Below are 18,778 nucleotides of genomic sequence, written 5' to 3'. Positions count from 1 at the left end.
GAGTGTTTTCCTAAGCTTTTCTCAAAGGTAGAGTAGGTCTAGGTGGCAACTTGTCATTCATTTTTACCGAAATCAGATTCACTGGGATAAGTTCTGATTATCAGGTAATACCCATCTTAACACAAAGGCAGGGAGAGGAAATCATGGCAGGCACAAGCGGGCTGGGGGTTTGTAAATTATATTCCGCCATCCTACCAAAGACATGCAGAATTCTCTGTGACGGATCCGTGACAACAGGGACCAAGCTGGAATGTCCACAGGAAGGACAAACGCAACCTGAAGTAGAGCCAAATATTTATTCAAGCACTCCACTGTTCTTTATTTGGAAACCATCTCCAATGCAAATACTTTTCCATTCAGGCGGACACATGCTTTCATACGCAACACCCACCTCGCCACACACCTTGGAGTTGGAAGGCCAGTTATGGGGGATGGGATAGGTGAGAGCTGGTAGGGTGTTTCCCTTCCAGGAATGCAGGTAAGAACCTCTCTGTCCTTCCAATATAATAACCAGCTGCAATTGACATCAGTCAATACATATCCTGAATGATGCAACAGTAACCTATCTCGACTGGGTATGCAATGGCCAGCACAGCATATGGTTTGCTGTCTGACATCTGCAAGAATCATGGAATATCTCTGTTGTATCACTGTTTGTCCACTCGACTGGCCGATGGAACAGGCCACTTCAGCCCATACATGACATTTAGCTTCCTTATCTCGGCCTTACTTGAAAGATAAATAAACTAAATAAATGCAGCCACGTAGGGCATAGGGACAGAGTGCATGTACTGCACTGCCGACTGACACTGTCACAGTCTACAGTTCTGTGACCAGCAAACTATTGGGTCTATTGAAAGTGACCATTAGCGGAGACCAACAGAAAAGGAGACTTTGTGACAGCTGCCATCGCATCCTCATTTACCATGGCAACAATCACGTTATCCACAGCAGTTCCATATTGAATTCATTCTTTAATATAAGGTATGTGCCTGTCAAATGTCATCGCTTCAGAGAGACGGCATTATTAGCCAGTATTCTTCAATGCCATGTTTAGAATGCAGAACATATCAATGTTTTGTTGTCCACTACTACCACCAGATTGGTAGCTTCAGAGCTCTTACAGAGTGATGGCAAATGGATGGACTGCAGCAATCCCAATGTCGCCGAACAACACAGTAGCCCTTCCACTCGATAGTCGAATAGTCCCACCAAAGAAATGAGTGATGTCACGGCTTTAGGCGCAAAAACATCCGAAGCCTGAGGGTTAATCCTATCCTGGGCATCTGCCCGGTGGACTAGGATAGGGCTGGTTTCTCACTTGTTACTCAGTTTGGGGGGCTCCATATCTGATGATATTAAATCTCCCATCAACATTGTCACCTTCTTCGCAGGGCTTATTAGTTATTTATGGCCATGAGGTATTCCGGAAGTCTTCTTCTATCCTAATCATTCTATAGCTTCAGCTGGGTGTCATTAGCCTATTTATTAAGCTTAAACCAAGTGAAGGATTTTGTGACTGTGTGAAACACGTACTCAGAACCAAGAGCAATAGAGCTCAGGCCTGCGGTAATCCACAAGCAATTCTTTCTGGGGAGGTTGGTGTGGCGGTGTGGCAGTGTTGCACTGTAAGCCATTGCATAGCAAAGATTGCACCCAGTCCACCTCCCTCACTCTCCCTGGATCTTCTGACTCTAGTGAGACATGAACGTTCATGGAATGAGGGAAGGGAAGAGGTGCCCTTCATGTACCCTGTGACATCAAGGCTGGCCACAGTGTGCAGTGCAAGTGCAACAGCTGGACATCAGTGCGACATTCCATGCCCTGGCAACATGTAAACAGGTTCTAGTGTCAAATATATACACTCTGCAGATTCTTATGTTCATGCATCTTATTTCAGTAGGCTTACCATGTTTACTACATTGCCATCATTCATAGAATTTAAACACAGAGACCCAGTGGCCGAGGCTCCTGATAAGCGTGCTTGCAAATTGTCCAGATATCCGCATTCCTTGTAACAATGGGAAGAAAATGCTATTGGTTTATGCGAGATGTGCATCTGAAGGAATGTAAACACAGATTAGTTGAGGGCCCTTTCCTTAAAGTATGCGATTTTTACTTTTTAATGTATTTTCCGAAGTCTGAACCACAGCTGTTAAGTAATACAAAATTAGCATCTTCCATTAACAAATGCTAACAGTAGATGTTAGCCTCAAGTACAGCTTCCCTGTTGCTTGGAATTGTCGGGTTGTCCTGCACCACAGATGTTGATGCCTCCTCAATGTGTGTAAACTGGCACTTTCATTCCTAAATCAGAGGAATAAGCTGATGTTTGCTGTAATAGGGCAATTGCTGGAATGTGTAATATCTACTTTATTTGCTGTTCCCTGATATCCAATGCTTTTGGTTTTCAATTAAAAAACTGCACACACCTTCCCAATATGGTAGAAATTGATTCTGGTTTGTAGATTGGCTGAATGTGTTAGTGTTGCTCAAGAACTTGCACTGTATGACAGTGTTGTGATATTTTGGTTGTGGTGGAGCTCTGGAGCGGCTCTTTTGGTTGTTTGCTTCTGGTCAGACAACATGCCAGCTCAGATGGTTGGCTAGCTGTAATGCTTTTTGAGTCTAAGGGTTTGTAAAACCAGCTTTCAGATCCCACTCACCATTCTTTTCTCATCATAGAATAGATGATGTGTCAGCCTGTTTAGTCCCGAAAGGAATACATTTGTTAATAAGCAGACATTGGTATCGGTACCTGATGTCTTGCATTTGCTTTGATGTGGAATTGTGCAGACCTTGCTGGAGAAACACCACTCTGCCATCTGGCTGGGTTCAAGCTCCACAAATTCCACTGTGTGTACGCGTCAACAACTGTCTATCTAAACTAGCTTCACATTATAGGGATTTCAAAGGCTGCAGTGTGATCTACCTTTCCTCTGAGTCTGTCACGATTCATTTTTATAAAAAGACGTCAGCTCCTTGTCACTGATATTCTGCCTCTAGGGCAGTCCTTCTAGTACCTCGATAATGAGTCCTTCCCTCCTCACTCCTGTGCAGTAGTCAGTCATGGATTAATGATCAGGGTTTCCTAAGCCAATGTCCATTGTGTAGCAGCCAATAGTTAGATACGAGTTAGAGCATACTGCGTCAGTGGTCATTTTGAATCTGATGAAAGAAAAAGACCCAGAGTGCGTCTGTTATTGGAAAGTAGCATCTGATCTTTCTAGTGCACATCCTGTCCAGGACTGAAGTGTCTGCCTCCGTTCCCTAACCTATCTCAGATTAATTAGCAGGAACATGGGAGGAGGGGGTGGTTGTTTACTCTCATTCCAACGTTTGTATGATTTGAAATTGTACAGAATTTAAATTAGGAATGTGTACTTTGCACATACCCTGAGGAAACATTCTCATCCATGTTATGACGTTGTAGTTTCACTTATTGTTCTTTTTAGTACTTCGGTAGCGCCTTTTTGGTTTCTAATGGGACAGCTGAGCAGTAGTGTGTGAATCTACTACCTACAAAAGTAGATAAGTTCACCTCAGCCTAGCGCATGATGGGCAATGATCCTTCAGGTTGAACTGTGACTAGACTCTGTGCAGTGTTTTGTTTGGGTTATCATAGTTAGAATCAGCCCTGATGTGAAGTCTAGTTGACTGGACTGACGTTGCGTCATACGTAATGAAATGCTTATATGAGTTAAATGGCTGATATTGAGTGCATATTTTTATCATAAAGCAGATGTAAACATGCCACATGTTTCTGAGACCTTACTCTCCCTGTGTTTGTAAGGAGCTGATTCCTGTGGTGCTGTATCACTGGCAATAGTAAACATTGAACCTTCCCATAGTCATCGTATTGATCATGTCAACTGGCCTCCACTCGTTGTACACAATTTGGAGCTTTAGCCGTACTTTTATTCCCTAACTTGAAGCCTTGCCCATACTCGCTGTGTGCTTACACTGGTGTTGTGTCTCATCTCTTTACAGACCATCAGTAAAGTGCTGCTGCAGTATGCAGAGATCCTCTCCAAGAGCTTCCAATCCTACTGCTTCAAGGAGAAACTGGTGAGTGCCCTGAAGGACGTCCATGCCTACACTGCAGATCATCCTAGGTAGTCTGCACAAAGACATGCCTAGAAGCAGGGACAAGTTATCATGCTTATTTAAACAAATCTGTTCTCATGATCAATGATTTAAATCCCTCTGAACTGCCCCTGTATGTTTTACATGCAGAAACTATTAACCAATCAGGAGCCGTCAATGATGATAGTATCATTGTAGTAGTAATAATGATTCCAGCAGTGATTGTTGCTTCTGTAATCGATATTGTTATTAATATTGTCAATGCTGTGATCTGCTGTCACATCGTGAAGTGAAGCCTGTGCCTTGGTTACGCAGTGTAAACACGCTCTGAATTGGATCTCTGTCAGAACATGATGTTTTGTTTTACTTTGCTCCATGGAATGAATCACTAACAGGAGGGCTCTGCAGCTGCTGGTTGTAATTCTGGGCTAATGAAAGGCCATGTTGCCAATGCACCGAGATTGTTTGGGAAGACTGGTTCACTGGGGCAAGAACGGCCTGTTCTACCAACACCCGGCTTACAATATGAGGTCATGTCACTTGGTGCTTTCTCCCAGTGCCTGAATCGTACATGATCCGTTTCTTCAGTATTAATCCTGCTTCTCATCATTGTGATGAAAGCGGAGGCACCACTACTCCTACTTTACTCCCCTGTGTACGCCATTTACTACACCCCTCCACCCTCGCACACCAACAGATTGTCTCTGAGGTAGTGATGTATTGATACATTTTCCAGATAACGCTAGAATACTGAGTTCGGTTTCCTGGACCCCTGGCAAGACTCAGTCAATGTGCCAACCAACCTGAGACAGAAAAATAGCTGGACTGCAACGACCCCACAACCCTCTGAGCAATATTTGAGTGAGAAGTGTTTCAGATAATGATCAATCTCATGAGACATCACAGGGATAGTTAATGATATGAATTGTAATCACAATGAAGTCTAACAAAATGCCAACAGTAACGTTTTCTAAAAGTGTAAGTAACAAGAAAAATTCCAACATATTTAATGTATATTTTTATAGCAAACCTCCCCTCTTTCGGCTACCTCGGGCGCTAAGCTAATTCTAGCGCAATAAAAAATTGGCCTAATTTGAAGTTCAAACATGGTTCACACCAGCATACCTGTCTGACCATTAAGACTTGTGTTCAGTATAATTGTAGTTCCTGCTATTATTGTTGTGTGAGGCCAGCTGAGCTGATTAGCTCAACAGGCAAAGGCCGAATGCCTCCCTCCTTAATAATCTCCACTTAGAAAGGGTGATACGAGTCTGCGCGGCTCGTCTTTTCGCTTTATATGTCCCCCTTTCCCAACCCTCACTTCTTATGCTCAGCTTTTGTAACATTATTTCATTTTTGCAGAAAACTCTGAGTATAAAATGAACAGAGTGTGGGCTGAAGCCCTTCTACGTCCATGAATTCATAAATTCAGATCCTCCACTCAAAAAACAATATACATGTAAGCAAATATAAGCATATTTCGATAACATATATAGATGGATAAAATTGTACAGGCCTATTCACATACACATTAAGAAAAGAAATCCTTTAATCCTTTCATCCCACATTCAGTAATATAGTTTGTATTCCATACCCAGCAAATTTAAAAAATCACTACCACCTAACCATCTCTGTCTCTCATTAGTTCATCAAATCCATATCAAATTGTGACGGTTATATCCAATCCTATTTCTGTGGTTTAGTTCAAATTCTCCAAGTTGTAACCAGTCCAAATAGTTAGATCAACAGAATTATCCAATTCTGATTTGATTTAGGCCACAACCAGATCTTATAAATTTAAGCCAACACATGTTTTGCATCATGCTGCCACTTCTTCAGGGCTGTTGTATATGTAACCTTTTTGTATGCATGAAAGAAAAGAATATACATATGTCAGACATAAGAACTCTAAAATCAATACATACACATCTTCATATCCATATTGTACATACATTCCAGATAGATTAACAGTTCCATTCCACAATACCTATAACACTCAAATACTGTTTCACACAAATAAAACTAGAAGGGTGATCTTAATATCTTGAAACATATTATGATCAATATCCTCATATAAAAAGTGCAATCCAAGAGAATGACCGCTATCATAGGGAGTAGTGGGCAGACTTCTATAATTTAATATCTTACAATGAAGTCCATCATTTGACAAATTCAGCATCAACAGTTCGCGAATTCATACATGTGATAGGTGAATATATTTCTTGAAACTTGAGTGTATGCAATGGATTCAATCACACACCCTGGCGAACTCAGAAAATATTACAAATGCAGTAATCGCCATAAAGTCTACATAGAATCTTACCAATCCCAAATATCTATTGCTTCCTAATACTTGTGAGCCATCTACTCAGTGTTGAAATATCAATGCACATTATTTTACAAATGCCTTATTCAAATATCCTGGTTACTGGTGATCATTATCGATTAAATTAAAATCCTCCTTCACTATCTGAATAATTTAAGACCACAAGTGAGTAAAGGAAGGGTCCCTTATCTCTCTGTATAACTTTATTTAGGATCTTCAGTTAACAACAGTTGGTTTTAGAGTGTGCTCCTTTTATTGTTATATCTGAAAGAGACACGTTAGTGATAGATTCCTTATCTTAGGATATCCCCAGGCGTCAGACTGGATCCAGAAAGTTTTTCTTCAGCAGTACCCCTGCGCTTCTGGTGCTGGCGTCGTAAGCGTCGAGATGTTTCCCCAGCCGTGGAAACAGGCTCTTATTCTGCCTCTGCTAAAGAAAACCAACTTGAACCCTGAATCCCATGCCAATTATAGACCAATCTCCCTCTTGACAGCGCTCGCGAAAGTGGTCGAGAAACATGTCCATACTACCCTGTCCCATTTTCTTGAGACGAACAACATACTCCATAAGTCGCAGTCCGGTTTCCGTTCCAACCTGAGCACAGAAACAGCTTTGCTCGAGGTCACCGAGGCTGTTAAGGAAACCTTGGACAGTGGAGGCAAAGCCATGTTGGTTATGCTTGACCTCTCCGCTCCTTTCGACACCGTCCCCCCTGACCGCCTCCTTTTTAGACTCTGGGAAATTGGTCTGAGGGGGACGGTGTTCCGGTGGTTTAGGTCTTTCCTCTCGAGTCGTCAGCAAACGGTCTAGGCTCCCCCTTTCTCTGCCGCAATGCCGCCTCTGGAGGTCGGAGTTTCGCAGGGCTCAATTTTGAGCCCTTCGCTCTTTAACATCTATATGACCCCTCTGGCGGCACTGGCGGAGGATTTTGGGGCCCAGATCGTGTCGTACGCGGATGACACGCAACTTCTGTTCACCTGCGACAAGGGCTGCGATTTTGATGGGGCGTCCATCCGGGGTTGCCTTGGGGCAGTATTTGACTGGTTTAGTCGTTACAGCCTCAAGTGCAACTCCGACAAGTCCGAAGTGCTCTTCTTCGGCTGCCCCGCGGACCCCAGATGGAAGGAATGGTGGCCTACCGCCATGTTCCCTCCTGCCAGCGATTCGCAGGCTGCTACAAATCTAGGTATCCAGATTGACAACAGCCTCTCTTTTAAAGCCCAGGTGGCTTGTCTGGCCGGCAAATGTTTTGCAATCCTTAAGATGCTAAGGAAGTTTCTTCCGCTCTTATCCTTAGTTTTTCTTAGGTTTTTTTTTAGAAAGGGGGGGGTTGGGCCCTGTGGGAAAGAGGGTAGGTTGGGCCTCTGTATCTGCAAACATGGGGGGATTTTACCTATACCTCTATTCTTATTTCAAACAATTACTGTATCGTAAGGATAAGCCAAAACTCAATTAGTTATCCTGACATATTTTTTATGTCATTTTATTTAATTGTCAATCATTTTTTATAGTTGATCAGAGAAAGAACAATATCGACTGAACGTATTGCCATACAATTTAAAAATTCAAACAATAAATAGACATTACAGTGAAATACACAAAAGCATACTGAATATATTCAAAATGTGAACAAAAAATTTGACTTAGTACAGTTACCAAGGAACAAATATACACAAAAAGTGAATGTGCAATGGACAAATCAGTGACCAATAACTATTGATTCCTAAGGGGCAAAAAAAGAACTTTTTACACATGGAAGATACCCCTAAGCTCTGAACAATATCACATTTAATCCAAATGAATCAGAGCATGGATCCATGGTAACTGTACTAAGTCGAATTTTTTGTTCACATTTTGAATATATTCAGTATGCTTTTGTGTATTTCACTGTAATGTCTATTATTGTTTGAATTTTTATTGTATGGCAATACGTTCAGTCGATATTGTTCTTTCTCTGATCAACTATAAAAAATGATTGACAATTAAATAAAATGACATAAAAAATATGTCAGGATAACTAATTGAGTTTTGGCTTATCCTTACGATACAGTAATTGTTTGAAATAAGAATAGAGGCATAGGTAAAATTCCCCCTTGTTTGCTCTTATCCTTAGAGCATAGAAAGATTACGGTACAGGCCTTGATAGGCTCTCGCCTGGACTACTCCAACGTACTGTACCTAGGCCTTCCTGACTTTCTCCTTGCGCGTCTCCAGGTTGTGCAAAACTCGGCGGCCCGGGCCATCTTTGGCCTCACTAGGAGAGCCAGGGCCAGTGACCTTCTCAGAACTCTTCACTGGCTGCCCATTAAGAAGCGGATCACTTTTAAGGCCCTTACCATTGCCTTCAAAGCCCCTCATGGTACTGGTGCCTGTTATCTTCGGAAACGAATCAGCTTCTATTTGCCTTCTAGATCTCTGCGATCCTCCACCCAGGCCAGGGCAGTCACCCCCGGTGATCCGACGGGCGCGCTGCGGGGGGCGTTCCTTTAAACACCTCGCCCCCCCGGCTATGCAACGCTCTTCCTCTGTCACTCAGATCCAACACCAATCTGCTGGCATTCAGGAAGGATTTGAAGACCCTGTTGTTCACGCAATAACTGATTCCATTCTTTTCTTAGCTCTCTCTCCTTTTTCCACTTTCCAATATGGGTCCGTGATGATCTTCAGCGCCGGAACACTCTTCGGAGTAGCTGTGCGCTATAAAAGTACCCTATTAACATAACATAACATAACGTCACGGAGACTACTTAGGTGCCACCCGTGCGCGCTGAAGTCAGTTCTTTCTTTTTCCCCACCAGCAAGCTCAGATCCGGTTAGAGCACGTACCATAGTCACTTTTAGACTAACTTTTTTGAGACTTTTGTCTCTACTTCTTTTGAGTCTTTGACTCCTGGTGCTATGTAGGGATGCCTGGGTTTAAATCCTGCGGGGCCTGTCGCCGTACGATGTCGGTGGCCGACCCCCACGGCGTCTGTCTCTACTGTCTGTAGCGTGACCATGACTCCCGGTCATGTTCTGACTGTCTAGCCATGGGTCCAAAGGCTTTGCGGGAGCTGTTCCAAAAGCTGCTGGAGGCCAGACAGTCATCTCCATGCTGTTCGAGGTCCAGGGGTCGCTCAAGGGACCGACCGCGGAGCCATCATCATCACTCCTCGGGGTCAAAGTCTTCACCCTCGGAAAGGGGTAAGAGACGTCACAAGATAGAATCGAAGAAGCGTGTTCACTCTCCGACGTCCTCCCGCCGGTCTCGGGCCGCAGATGAGGGGGCCAGAGGTCCTTCCCCTGCGGCTCCGTTGGAGCCTGGGAGACCCGCTGCCTACCCGCCCTATCCGGGGCGGTCCGCGACTCCAGCCCAGGTGCAAGAGTTTCTGGCTGCCTTTTCAGGCCTAGGGCTCCTGCCGGCGTGCCTTTGGACCTCACAGTCCCTCTTGAGGGCCCTTCCTTGTCACCGGCTCCGCTGTTGGTGGCTCCGGCCCCGCAATGTCCTCTGCCGGTGGTTCCGGCGCCACATGGTCCTCCGCCGGCGGCTCCGCCTCCCCCTGTGGCTTCGTCCGCAGCACCGCAATGGGTTCCATTCGTCCCGCCTCTGCCCTTGCCCGGCCACGCCTGCTTCTCGTTCCTTTCTTGGCCACGGAAGGGGCGCTCCAACATGTTCATTCAGCCAGACGCCTGCGCAGAACCAACCTTAGAGCGGCTGCAGGAAGTGGTGGCCACGGCAGCGGCACAGGGGACCAGCGTGCGGGTGAGTCCTCCTCCGCTCCCGCAACATCCGCCTCAAAGCCTTCCTAGTCCGAGCTTTGGGGTGCACCCCACGCCAGTGGGCGGCAGCATTCAACATCACCTCCCCCAATGGCGTACTGTCACCTCGGACAGTTGGGTGCTGCAAATCTTCCGAAGGGGCTACTCCCTCCCCTTTGAGTCTGCCCCTCCAGCCACGCCACCTCAGTTCCACCATATGTTGGGGATCACTTTGCGATTCTCCAACAGGAAGTCACGGCCCTCTTAGCCAAGGGGGCCATCAATCGCGTTCCTGGGCCAGAAGTAGGACGTGGTTGTTATTCCCTCTACTTTCTGTTCCCCAAGAAGGAGAAAGGGGGCCTAGGCCCCATCTTAGACCTCAAGAACGTCAATGGCTTCCTCCGGAAGGAGAAGTTCAAGATGTTGACTCTGGCTCAGATCTTGGCTGCCATCGACCCTGGCGACTGGATGGTAGCGTTGGACTTGCAGGACGCATATTTTCATATCCTCGTCCTGCCGGCCCACTGGCTTTACCTGCGGTTCGCGGTAGGCCTAGAGCACTTTCAGTTTGCCATGCTCCCTTTCGGCCTTACCAGTGACCCTCTGGTGTTCACGAGAGTGATGGCTGTAGTCGCAGCTTATATGCGCAGATCAGGGGTTCCAGCCTTTCCCTATCTCGACGACTGGTTGTTGAAGGCGGGCTTGCCCCAGGCATTTGTCTCCCACCTCCAGACTATGGCCGACCTACTGCATTTGCTGGGGTTCTCCATCAACGTGCCGAAGTCGCACCTGAGTCCCTCTCAGAAGCTCCCCTTCATCGGAGCGGGTCTGGATTAGACGGAGTGCTGGGTTTATCCTCCCGAGCAGCGAGTCCGGGATATTCAGGCTATGATTCCAATCTTTCAGCCTCTATCCCGGGTTTCAGTCAGGATGACTTTATGGCTCCTGGGCCTGATGGCCTCCTGCTAGTGCAACATGCCAGGTGGCATATCTTGGCTCTGCAGTGTGACTTGAAGTTCCTCTCTATGTCAAATTGTACATGTTTGGGCACAGGCTTGTGCCCCTCTCTTTGAAATGTTGAAGGTATTCCTTCAGAATATTCATTGTTTATAGTAAAAATTGGACCTCTGTCCGGCTGGACAAGTCATTTTTCAATATAGTGTCCATTGTGTCTATATTCATTGCATGTTACTATCCTTCTTGTGCTTGGGACCACTGTTGTTTGTTTAAATATAATTCCCGAGGTCCCGTATTGACTCGAATGGGTGCCCTTGTTGTTATTTATAATTGAAGTTCCAGTGGGCACAGCATCAGGGCAACCTGTCCGATCATGGTACCTGGACAAGGTATCTACGCGGTTGCGCTGATAGCCGCTGCGCTCGCGTGTATTTTAAAATCTCCTCGTTTTCTATTTTTGTTTATTTCTTTTGTGCTTTGACCCTGTTTTTAAAGGAAGCCCCCTCACTGCATATAATTTTGGCAACTCACCGCCATTTGGGCGGATCCGGTTCCCGGGGCTGTTGTTCTGTGGGCGTCATCTTTAGTGAGGGCTCAACCCATCGGCGAGCGCCATTCTGAGCGTTGTAGCGCTCTGGCAGCATCGCGGTGTGGTAAATAAATAAATAATACCTCTATTTTTGAATGGATAAATGAATAACAGATAGCTCAATAAATAAGAGTCAATATTCGAGGTAGTAGGAGTTTTGCAGGTTTATTACAGCATAAAGGACAGGAACAGGACAACCTGCATAGGACTAGGATGGCAGGGCCCTGCAGGGGGGACAGGGAATGAGCGCGCTAACATTTAATAACAATACACGAATATATATAGTAAAACAGTTGCATTACAATACATATGATAGGCGGAGCAGTGGGTGTGGTCAATAGCAGTCGCGAAAGATAAGGGTGAAAGTAGGTGTAACAGAGGCGTATACATAGACATGTGATGCAAACGTAACAGAATATGTCATGAATGGGGCGGAAACATGGAGGGGGCTACCTAAGGAGCCGGGACCTCTGACCTAATGGTGCGCGCAAACTGGCAATGACGTGTTACTAGGAGAAGCTGGGGGCTACGAACTCTGTGCTAGGAGCAGAGACTGAAGTCTGGAGAGTCAGGGCGACATGTACCTAAACAGTATCTAGTATCTGATGTTTAGAGAACATGTTGATATAAACTAAGAGTCAGGAGGGGAGAGGCTAACGGACTCTAAGACTGGAGCATGCATTATTCTACATGTAGTGCGTGATGAAGAATATTAAATGACCATTAAATGCAGTATTTCTCTTACATGGAGACGTAAAGGCTAGACAATGACGGAAACTATTGATGCGATTCAGTAGCTTAGGAATGCAGAGAAGGAGGGCTGGACTGATAACTAGAATCATAACATACTCTTGGCAGACTCAGAGGCAGAGCCAGGCTGAACCGGGCACTGCGAGGCAGGAAGTAAGTGAAGGGTCAGGAACACAGGTGGGGGCTGTATCGCTCCTCAGCGAGGGCTTCAGGAGACAGGAGCTGAATCTGGTGTCCGGGCCCTTTTGAGGCCTAGAAACGGGGACTTTACAATGGAATAACGTGCACACTGAGAAACGTGGCAACGTAGCTTTACATAGGCCGGATATTCGTAGTAGTCACGAGAACTGGAAATTGGCATACTAGAGGTGGACACAAATATAATTGCGTCTTTAATCGAACATGGGGAATACATATGCATATTAATCATGCACACATAACATATGATGGAGGACGCGTAGGGACACAGAACATGGCAAAATTTACTTTTCCACATTGGGTTCTGGTTAACCTACGGATTAGCTTACTATTCTGGATAGGTCCTATAAAGAAGAAGAAACCTCTATTGAAATCTGTATACTGTTCTAGAGCAGTTTCAGTATAATCGACAATCGGGGACTCGATCTCCCTTCTATGTCTAATGTGTACTAGATGTGTGTTTCTGTGATAATCAGATGGGGCTAGGAAAACAGGTGGCAGTAGGAAGGCAATGTAACAGGTTCCCTCCCAATTGAGGGGCAGACGAACATATGCGGTCTGACCACAAATAAAATAAGAATGACGTGAAGCTTTGAAAATAGATTTCCCACTGTCACTATACTTGACAATAGTAGTACAATCGCTGTGTCCTACATGTACGGAACCATTATTTCGGACACATAATTCGCCTTTGACTGGTAGTACCGAAATAGCAGGTAAGTCTGGAGTAGTAGCAGACTGAACATTCAGGACCATGAAATTCGAAGAATAATTACCTAAATTGTAAACTTCGTTTTCTAGATCTAACCCTGTTCTGTGGGGAAGACCTTGCTTGTCTGGGAAACATGTACTGTTAAGAAAAGACATATCTGTTGAGGATGACGTTAACGTGGACCATGCTCCACACGAACCATTATGTGAAAATGGATAAGGAAAGAGTGGCAGAACTCCCTTCGGGGTCTGGAAAGGGGGGAGTCGACCACACACCCAACAATTAGTGGCATTGCTGGTCTGGTGTGAATAATGTAACATGCGGATAAAAGAATTGTTACGCATAGCGAGGCGGTAAGAGAGTTCATGAGGAGGCAGATCACTAAACGTGTGCTCTACTGTAACATTAGAAGACTTATTTACATGAGAAACTGGAAAATACAGATAAAATGCATAACTGGTGCAGGAAATCATAATACTGAGAAATAATATGAAACATAGAAAAACGATACATCGGATTGAGTTTTGACTAGCTCTCTCACTATGGGGGTCTATTTTATACATGTCAGAAACCGGTCTAACCGTTTCACCTAGGGGAGGACTTAGACAATCAAACTGGCTGACTTATTTTACTAGACCTTAGCTTTTTCTTATACTCCTGTTGCGGAGTTGTCTCTAACAGGGAGGGTGCAGTAACATTGTCTTTTGCGGGACAGTCCTTAAAAATAGTACTTTGGCAGTCCTTTAAATCCTCGGAAATGTTCTTTGAAACTGGTTTCAATCCAGAAAACTTTTTGATATGCGAAAGATGCACCCAGCCTTTGCGTCCCTCCAACTTCACGGCTGTACGGGTGGCCAGGAGGACCTGTCGGGGCTCCTTCCAGCGAGGCTCCAGCGGACTTGAACGATCGAAATTTCGCACTAGGACCATGGATCCGGGAACGATTTCATGCGGTGCCACCTCGGTATTGTCTGGAAATGCGGCGGCAACCTGTGAACGACAAGAGTTGAGGGCAGACATCAAGGAAGCTAGGTAATCTGTCAGCATATTACTTGAAACATCGGTAATACTTCGGGGTCTAGGAGTACCCCACATGTTAGGGGGGCGGCCGAAAACGACCTCATACGGGGACAGACCTGATCTGGAATGTGCGACCATGCGCATATAGAACAGGGCGACCGGCAGAGCTACTAGCCAGTCCACACCTTTCTCTTGACAAACCTTTGCAATTCGAATTTTCAGGGTCTGATTATGTCTCTCTACGAGACCGGCTGCTTCAGGATGGCGTACACAATGGAACTTCCACTGGTACCCTAACAAAAGGGACATGTGTTTCATGAGTTCAGATGAGAATGGCTGACCGTTGTCAGAATATACGACCCTAGGGAGTCCATAACGGGGGAAGAACTCACGAACCAACTGCTTGGCAGTGGTCGCGGCTGTGTAATCTGGGACTGGATATGCTTCTGTCCACCTGGACAAAGCGCATACAACTACGAGGACATACTTGAAACCTCGACATCGCTCCATCTGAATGTAATCCATCTGGAGGACTTCAAAAGGGTGGTCAGGAGGCTGGAATCCCCCTTGTTCCACCGGGACACTTTTACCTGGATTAAACTGACAACATATAATACAGGTATGGACTTTCTGCTTGGCTGCAGCTCGTAAATGCTTGTTGAACCAAATATTCTGGATACTGTCTAACATAGCTTTTTCTCCTAAATGTGCTGGACTATGTGCGGTATTAATAATGACTTGAACCATGGAGTCGGGGAGAAACCATGTGGCTCTACCCTTTGTTACCCATCCCTGATCTGTCTGGACCCCTCCTTGTTCGGACCATTTCTTGATTTCATCGGGAGTAGCATGTAACTGGATATCTATGACATCTTGAGTAGGGTCTTTGACTGTCATACATGTAGTCGGATCTGGAGTGTGTGTCTGTGTCGGATTAACTGAAGTGTCTGGAGTCTGAGCTGTAAGCTTGGCTGTGCGATCTGCTAGATCATTACCTTGGGAAATAGTGTCAGTAACTTTCGTATGTGCTTTGCACTTCATGATAGCAATGGATGTCGGTAAATGTATGGCATCTAACAGAGCCTGAATAAGGAGACCATGCTGAATCTTGGTTCCATGAGAAGTCATGAAACCTCTCTCCTGCCAGAGCACTCCGAAGTCGTGTACGACTCCAAATGCGTAACGTGAATCTGTATAAACATTAACTTTCAGGCTCTTAGCGTGTATGCAGGCTTGCGTCAGAGCAACTAGCTCTGCTGCTTGAGCAGACAGGGTGTCAATACGGTGTGTTTCAATAACTTCAGTGTCAGTAGTCACTGCATACGCGGCTACTAGTTCTCCTGTACTTGTTCTCATACATGAACCATCCACATAAAGTGTCAGGTCGGGATCTGGTAATGGAATATCTGTCAGATCTTGTCTTGGCTTGGTCATGATGTTAACTACTTCCACACAGTCGTGTGTGGCAGGATTCGAAGTAACTGATGGTAACAATGTAGCAGGATTTAAAACGTTGCAGCGTCTGATTTCTATGTGTGGCTGGAACAGTGTCAATTCATAACCTGTTAAACGTGCAATTGTCAAGTGCTGAGTTTGTGTTCGGTTTAAAAGAACTTCCACGGAGTGTGGAACTTGTACTGTCAGGGAGTGTCCTAAGACTATGGAATCACTTTGTCTGATAGCTAGTGCTGTGGCTGCAACTGACTTAAGGCACGCAGGCAGAGCCTGGGCTACAGGATCTAATGTGCTCGAAAAATAAGCACAGGGCTTGTATTGTCCTGCTTGATCTTGTGTGAGAACAGATAATGCTGTACCTTCGCGTTCAGTGACGAAAAGTATAAAAGGCTTACTGTAGTTCGGTGTTGCTAGAACTGGGGCTTGACATAGGGCTTTCTTTAACTCATTAAAACTAAATGTATGTTCAGATGTCCAAGGGAGGACAGTCGATACGGCTGCCTCCTGTGTCGTTAACTGTATCAGTGGTTTAGCTAGAAATGCATACTGAGGAATCCATTGTCTGCAATAAGAAGTAAGGCCAATAAAAGCACGTACCTCCTTCTGGGTCTTGGGCTGAGGAAGACTCGCTATTAACTGAATACGATCTGGTGTCAACTGCCTACCCCTCTTGGACAGTAAGTGGCCTAAATAGATCACTTGCTGGACACAGAATTGAAGCTTCGAAGGGGACACCTTGTGCCCCATCTCGGCTAGGAAATACAAGACTGTAAGGGATGCTCGCTCGCAAGCACATTCAGAACGGGCTGTGATCAGGAGATCATCGACATACTGGAGCAGGGCAGTGTCGGTTGGCATGTGAATGTTGTCTAGTTGTCTCTTGAGTGCTTGACTGTAAATACTTGGACTTTCTGTGAAACCTTGAGGAGCTCGTGTAAACATATAGCTCCTTCCATTTAAACAAAATCCGAAAAGAAACTGGCTGTCTGGATGAATGGGAACACTGAAGAACGCGTTCTTGAGGTCTATGACTGTAAAAAATGAAGCTTCGGAATCAATGGCTGTCAATAGGGAAGAGATATCTGGGACAACTGGGTACTGGGGAATAATACATTTGTTAAGCTCTCGAAGGTCAATCACTAATCGATATACTGGAGGTGCATTTGGATCAGTACGTTTCATGACAGGAATGATCGGAGAATTACATACATTGGAATCAGTTTCTACAACTACTCCTTGAGCGATGAGCTCGTCAATAATTTTGGATAAGGCTGCTACAGCTTCAGGTAGCAATCTGTACTGTCTGATTCGTGGTAACACTACACCTGGCTTGAGAGTCACACGATGGGGTGTGATTTGCATAAAGCCAACATCAGTTGGACCTTGCGCCCATAGATGCTGCGGAACATTGGACAATCTGGGATCAAAATCTCGTAATACATAGTGACCCTTGAAGTCACGTAGGAACAATCGTATTCCCTCTGGGGAACAGCATATAACTGCACCTAACTCTTTCAGTGTCTTAATGCCTAATAGATTTTCTGGACATGACTTAGTAAGTAATAGATCAGTAGTGCGGGACAATGGACCTACTTCTAGAGTAACTGGCTTTGATATTTCATTTACAATAGGCTTTCCTGAAAATCCAAGGGAAACATTTCTAGAGCCTGAGAGCGGAGCCCCTGGAACTTCGGCATGGCTGATGGTGATCCTACTTGCCCCTGTATCAATCAGAAACTTTCTGTCTTTCCCTAATACTTGACTATGAACATAGGGACCTTCTTGATCTACAGGTATCTCGATGAGAGGCAAGCCTACCTCCCTCTCTAGGCTGTTTCATGAATATGGCTGATACTCTGGATACTCAGACTGTGCATACTGGTACATCTGCTGTGTAACATGTTGTGTTGCAGCGATAGGCTGCGGTGCTGTAACTGTCTGTGGTGCATTCTGTGACTGAGGAGTCTGTGTAACTTGTTCTTGTCTAGGCGGACGTGGTCTTTCTTTAGTCTTACCGGTAGCTATGTTGTGTTTCAGAACTGCACACTCGTTTATAAAATGACCTGGCTGTTTACAATAATTGCAGTTTCCTTTAACGGGAGCTGCAGGATGACTGGCTTGATTCGGACCCCTTTTCTGACTGTCTTGAGGAACGGATTGTGCAACTAGTACTTTCATTTTCGTGTCTTTCATACGTTTCCTTTCGTGATCTTGCTCTTCTCTGATTCTATTCTGGTGGTATTGAAGCATCTGTAACATTTGGGACGGGGTATTAGCTTGCCAGGTACTTTCGACTTTCAAAACTCGGTTTTTAATTTGTGGACTTGAATTCTCGACTAGTTTAGTAACAAAAAGATGAGGGTATGATTCACTACTCGTCTTGAGGCCACTGTTTATAATAAAACATTTTTCAAATCTAGAGTAAAAATCACTAGTGTCTTCGTCTTGTTTCTGTTTACATGCTGAGATTGCATCCCAGTCTTCCTTTTTAGTTGCTAATAGTCTGGGCAAAACTTGTATTAATAGTTCAGGTAATTCTTTACATTTATCTCCAAGACCGGTACCTGGTACTCGTGCCTTATCTTCAGCTTCTAGAACTGCCCAATCGATCTTTTTCTCTCCCACCTCCCATTCTTTTTCCTTGAGTTTCTCATATACCCCTGCGGGCAACAGGACCTTTAACATTTTAATAATATCTGGATACGTGTATTCTCCCATACGGAGCATGTCTTTTAATTCTCGGTGGAACCCTGCTGGATCTTTATCATGACAGGGAATTAACTTTTTCATCTCTAAGAGTTCCATCTTTGTGATAGGGGTGTAAACAAACACTCGTTGCATTTCACCACCCTCTGTCTTAACTGGATGCACTTCTCTTAACGGATTCTGTCTGTCTATGTAAAAGGGTTTACTTTCTGGAGGTGAGGCATGAACAAAATGTGGGTT

General features: G+C 45.0%; 1 protein-coding gene across 7 annotated transcripts in view; it reads left to right on the top strand.

The window, feature by feature from the left end:
• Nucleotides 1-18,778, top strand: part of UNC13B (unc-13 homolog B) — a 3,555,093-nt gene that overhangs the window by 2,897,722 nt on the left and 638,593 nt on the right. For all 7 annotated transcript variants that reach the window (XM_078674667.1, XM_078674666.1, XM_078674664.1 and 4 more), the window contains one exon: nt 3,991-4,068. In XM_078674667.1, the coding sequence (XP_078530793.1) occupies nt 3,991-4,068 (78 nt within the window). The remainder of the gene's footprint in view (nt 1-3,990; nt 4,069-18,778) is intronic.

Source organism: Lissotriton helveticus, chromosome 2_1 (assembly GCF_964261635.1).
Source record: "Lissotriton helveticus chromosome 2_1, aLisHel1.1, whole genome shotgun sequence".
NCBI classification, from domain to species: Eukaryota; Metazoa; Chordata; class Amphibia; order Caudata; family Salamandridae; genus Lissotriton; species Lissotriton helveticus.
Note: the sequence above shows the minus strand (reverse complement) of the source record. Positions and strands in the feature narration are given on the sequence as shown.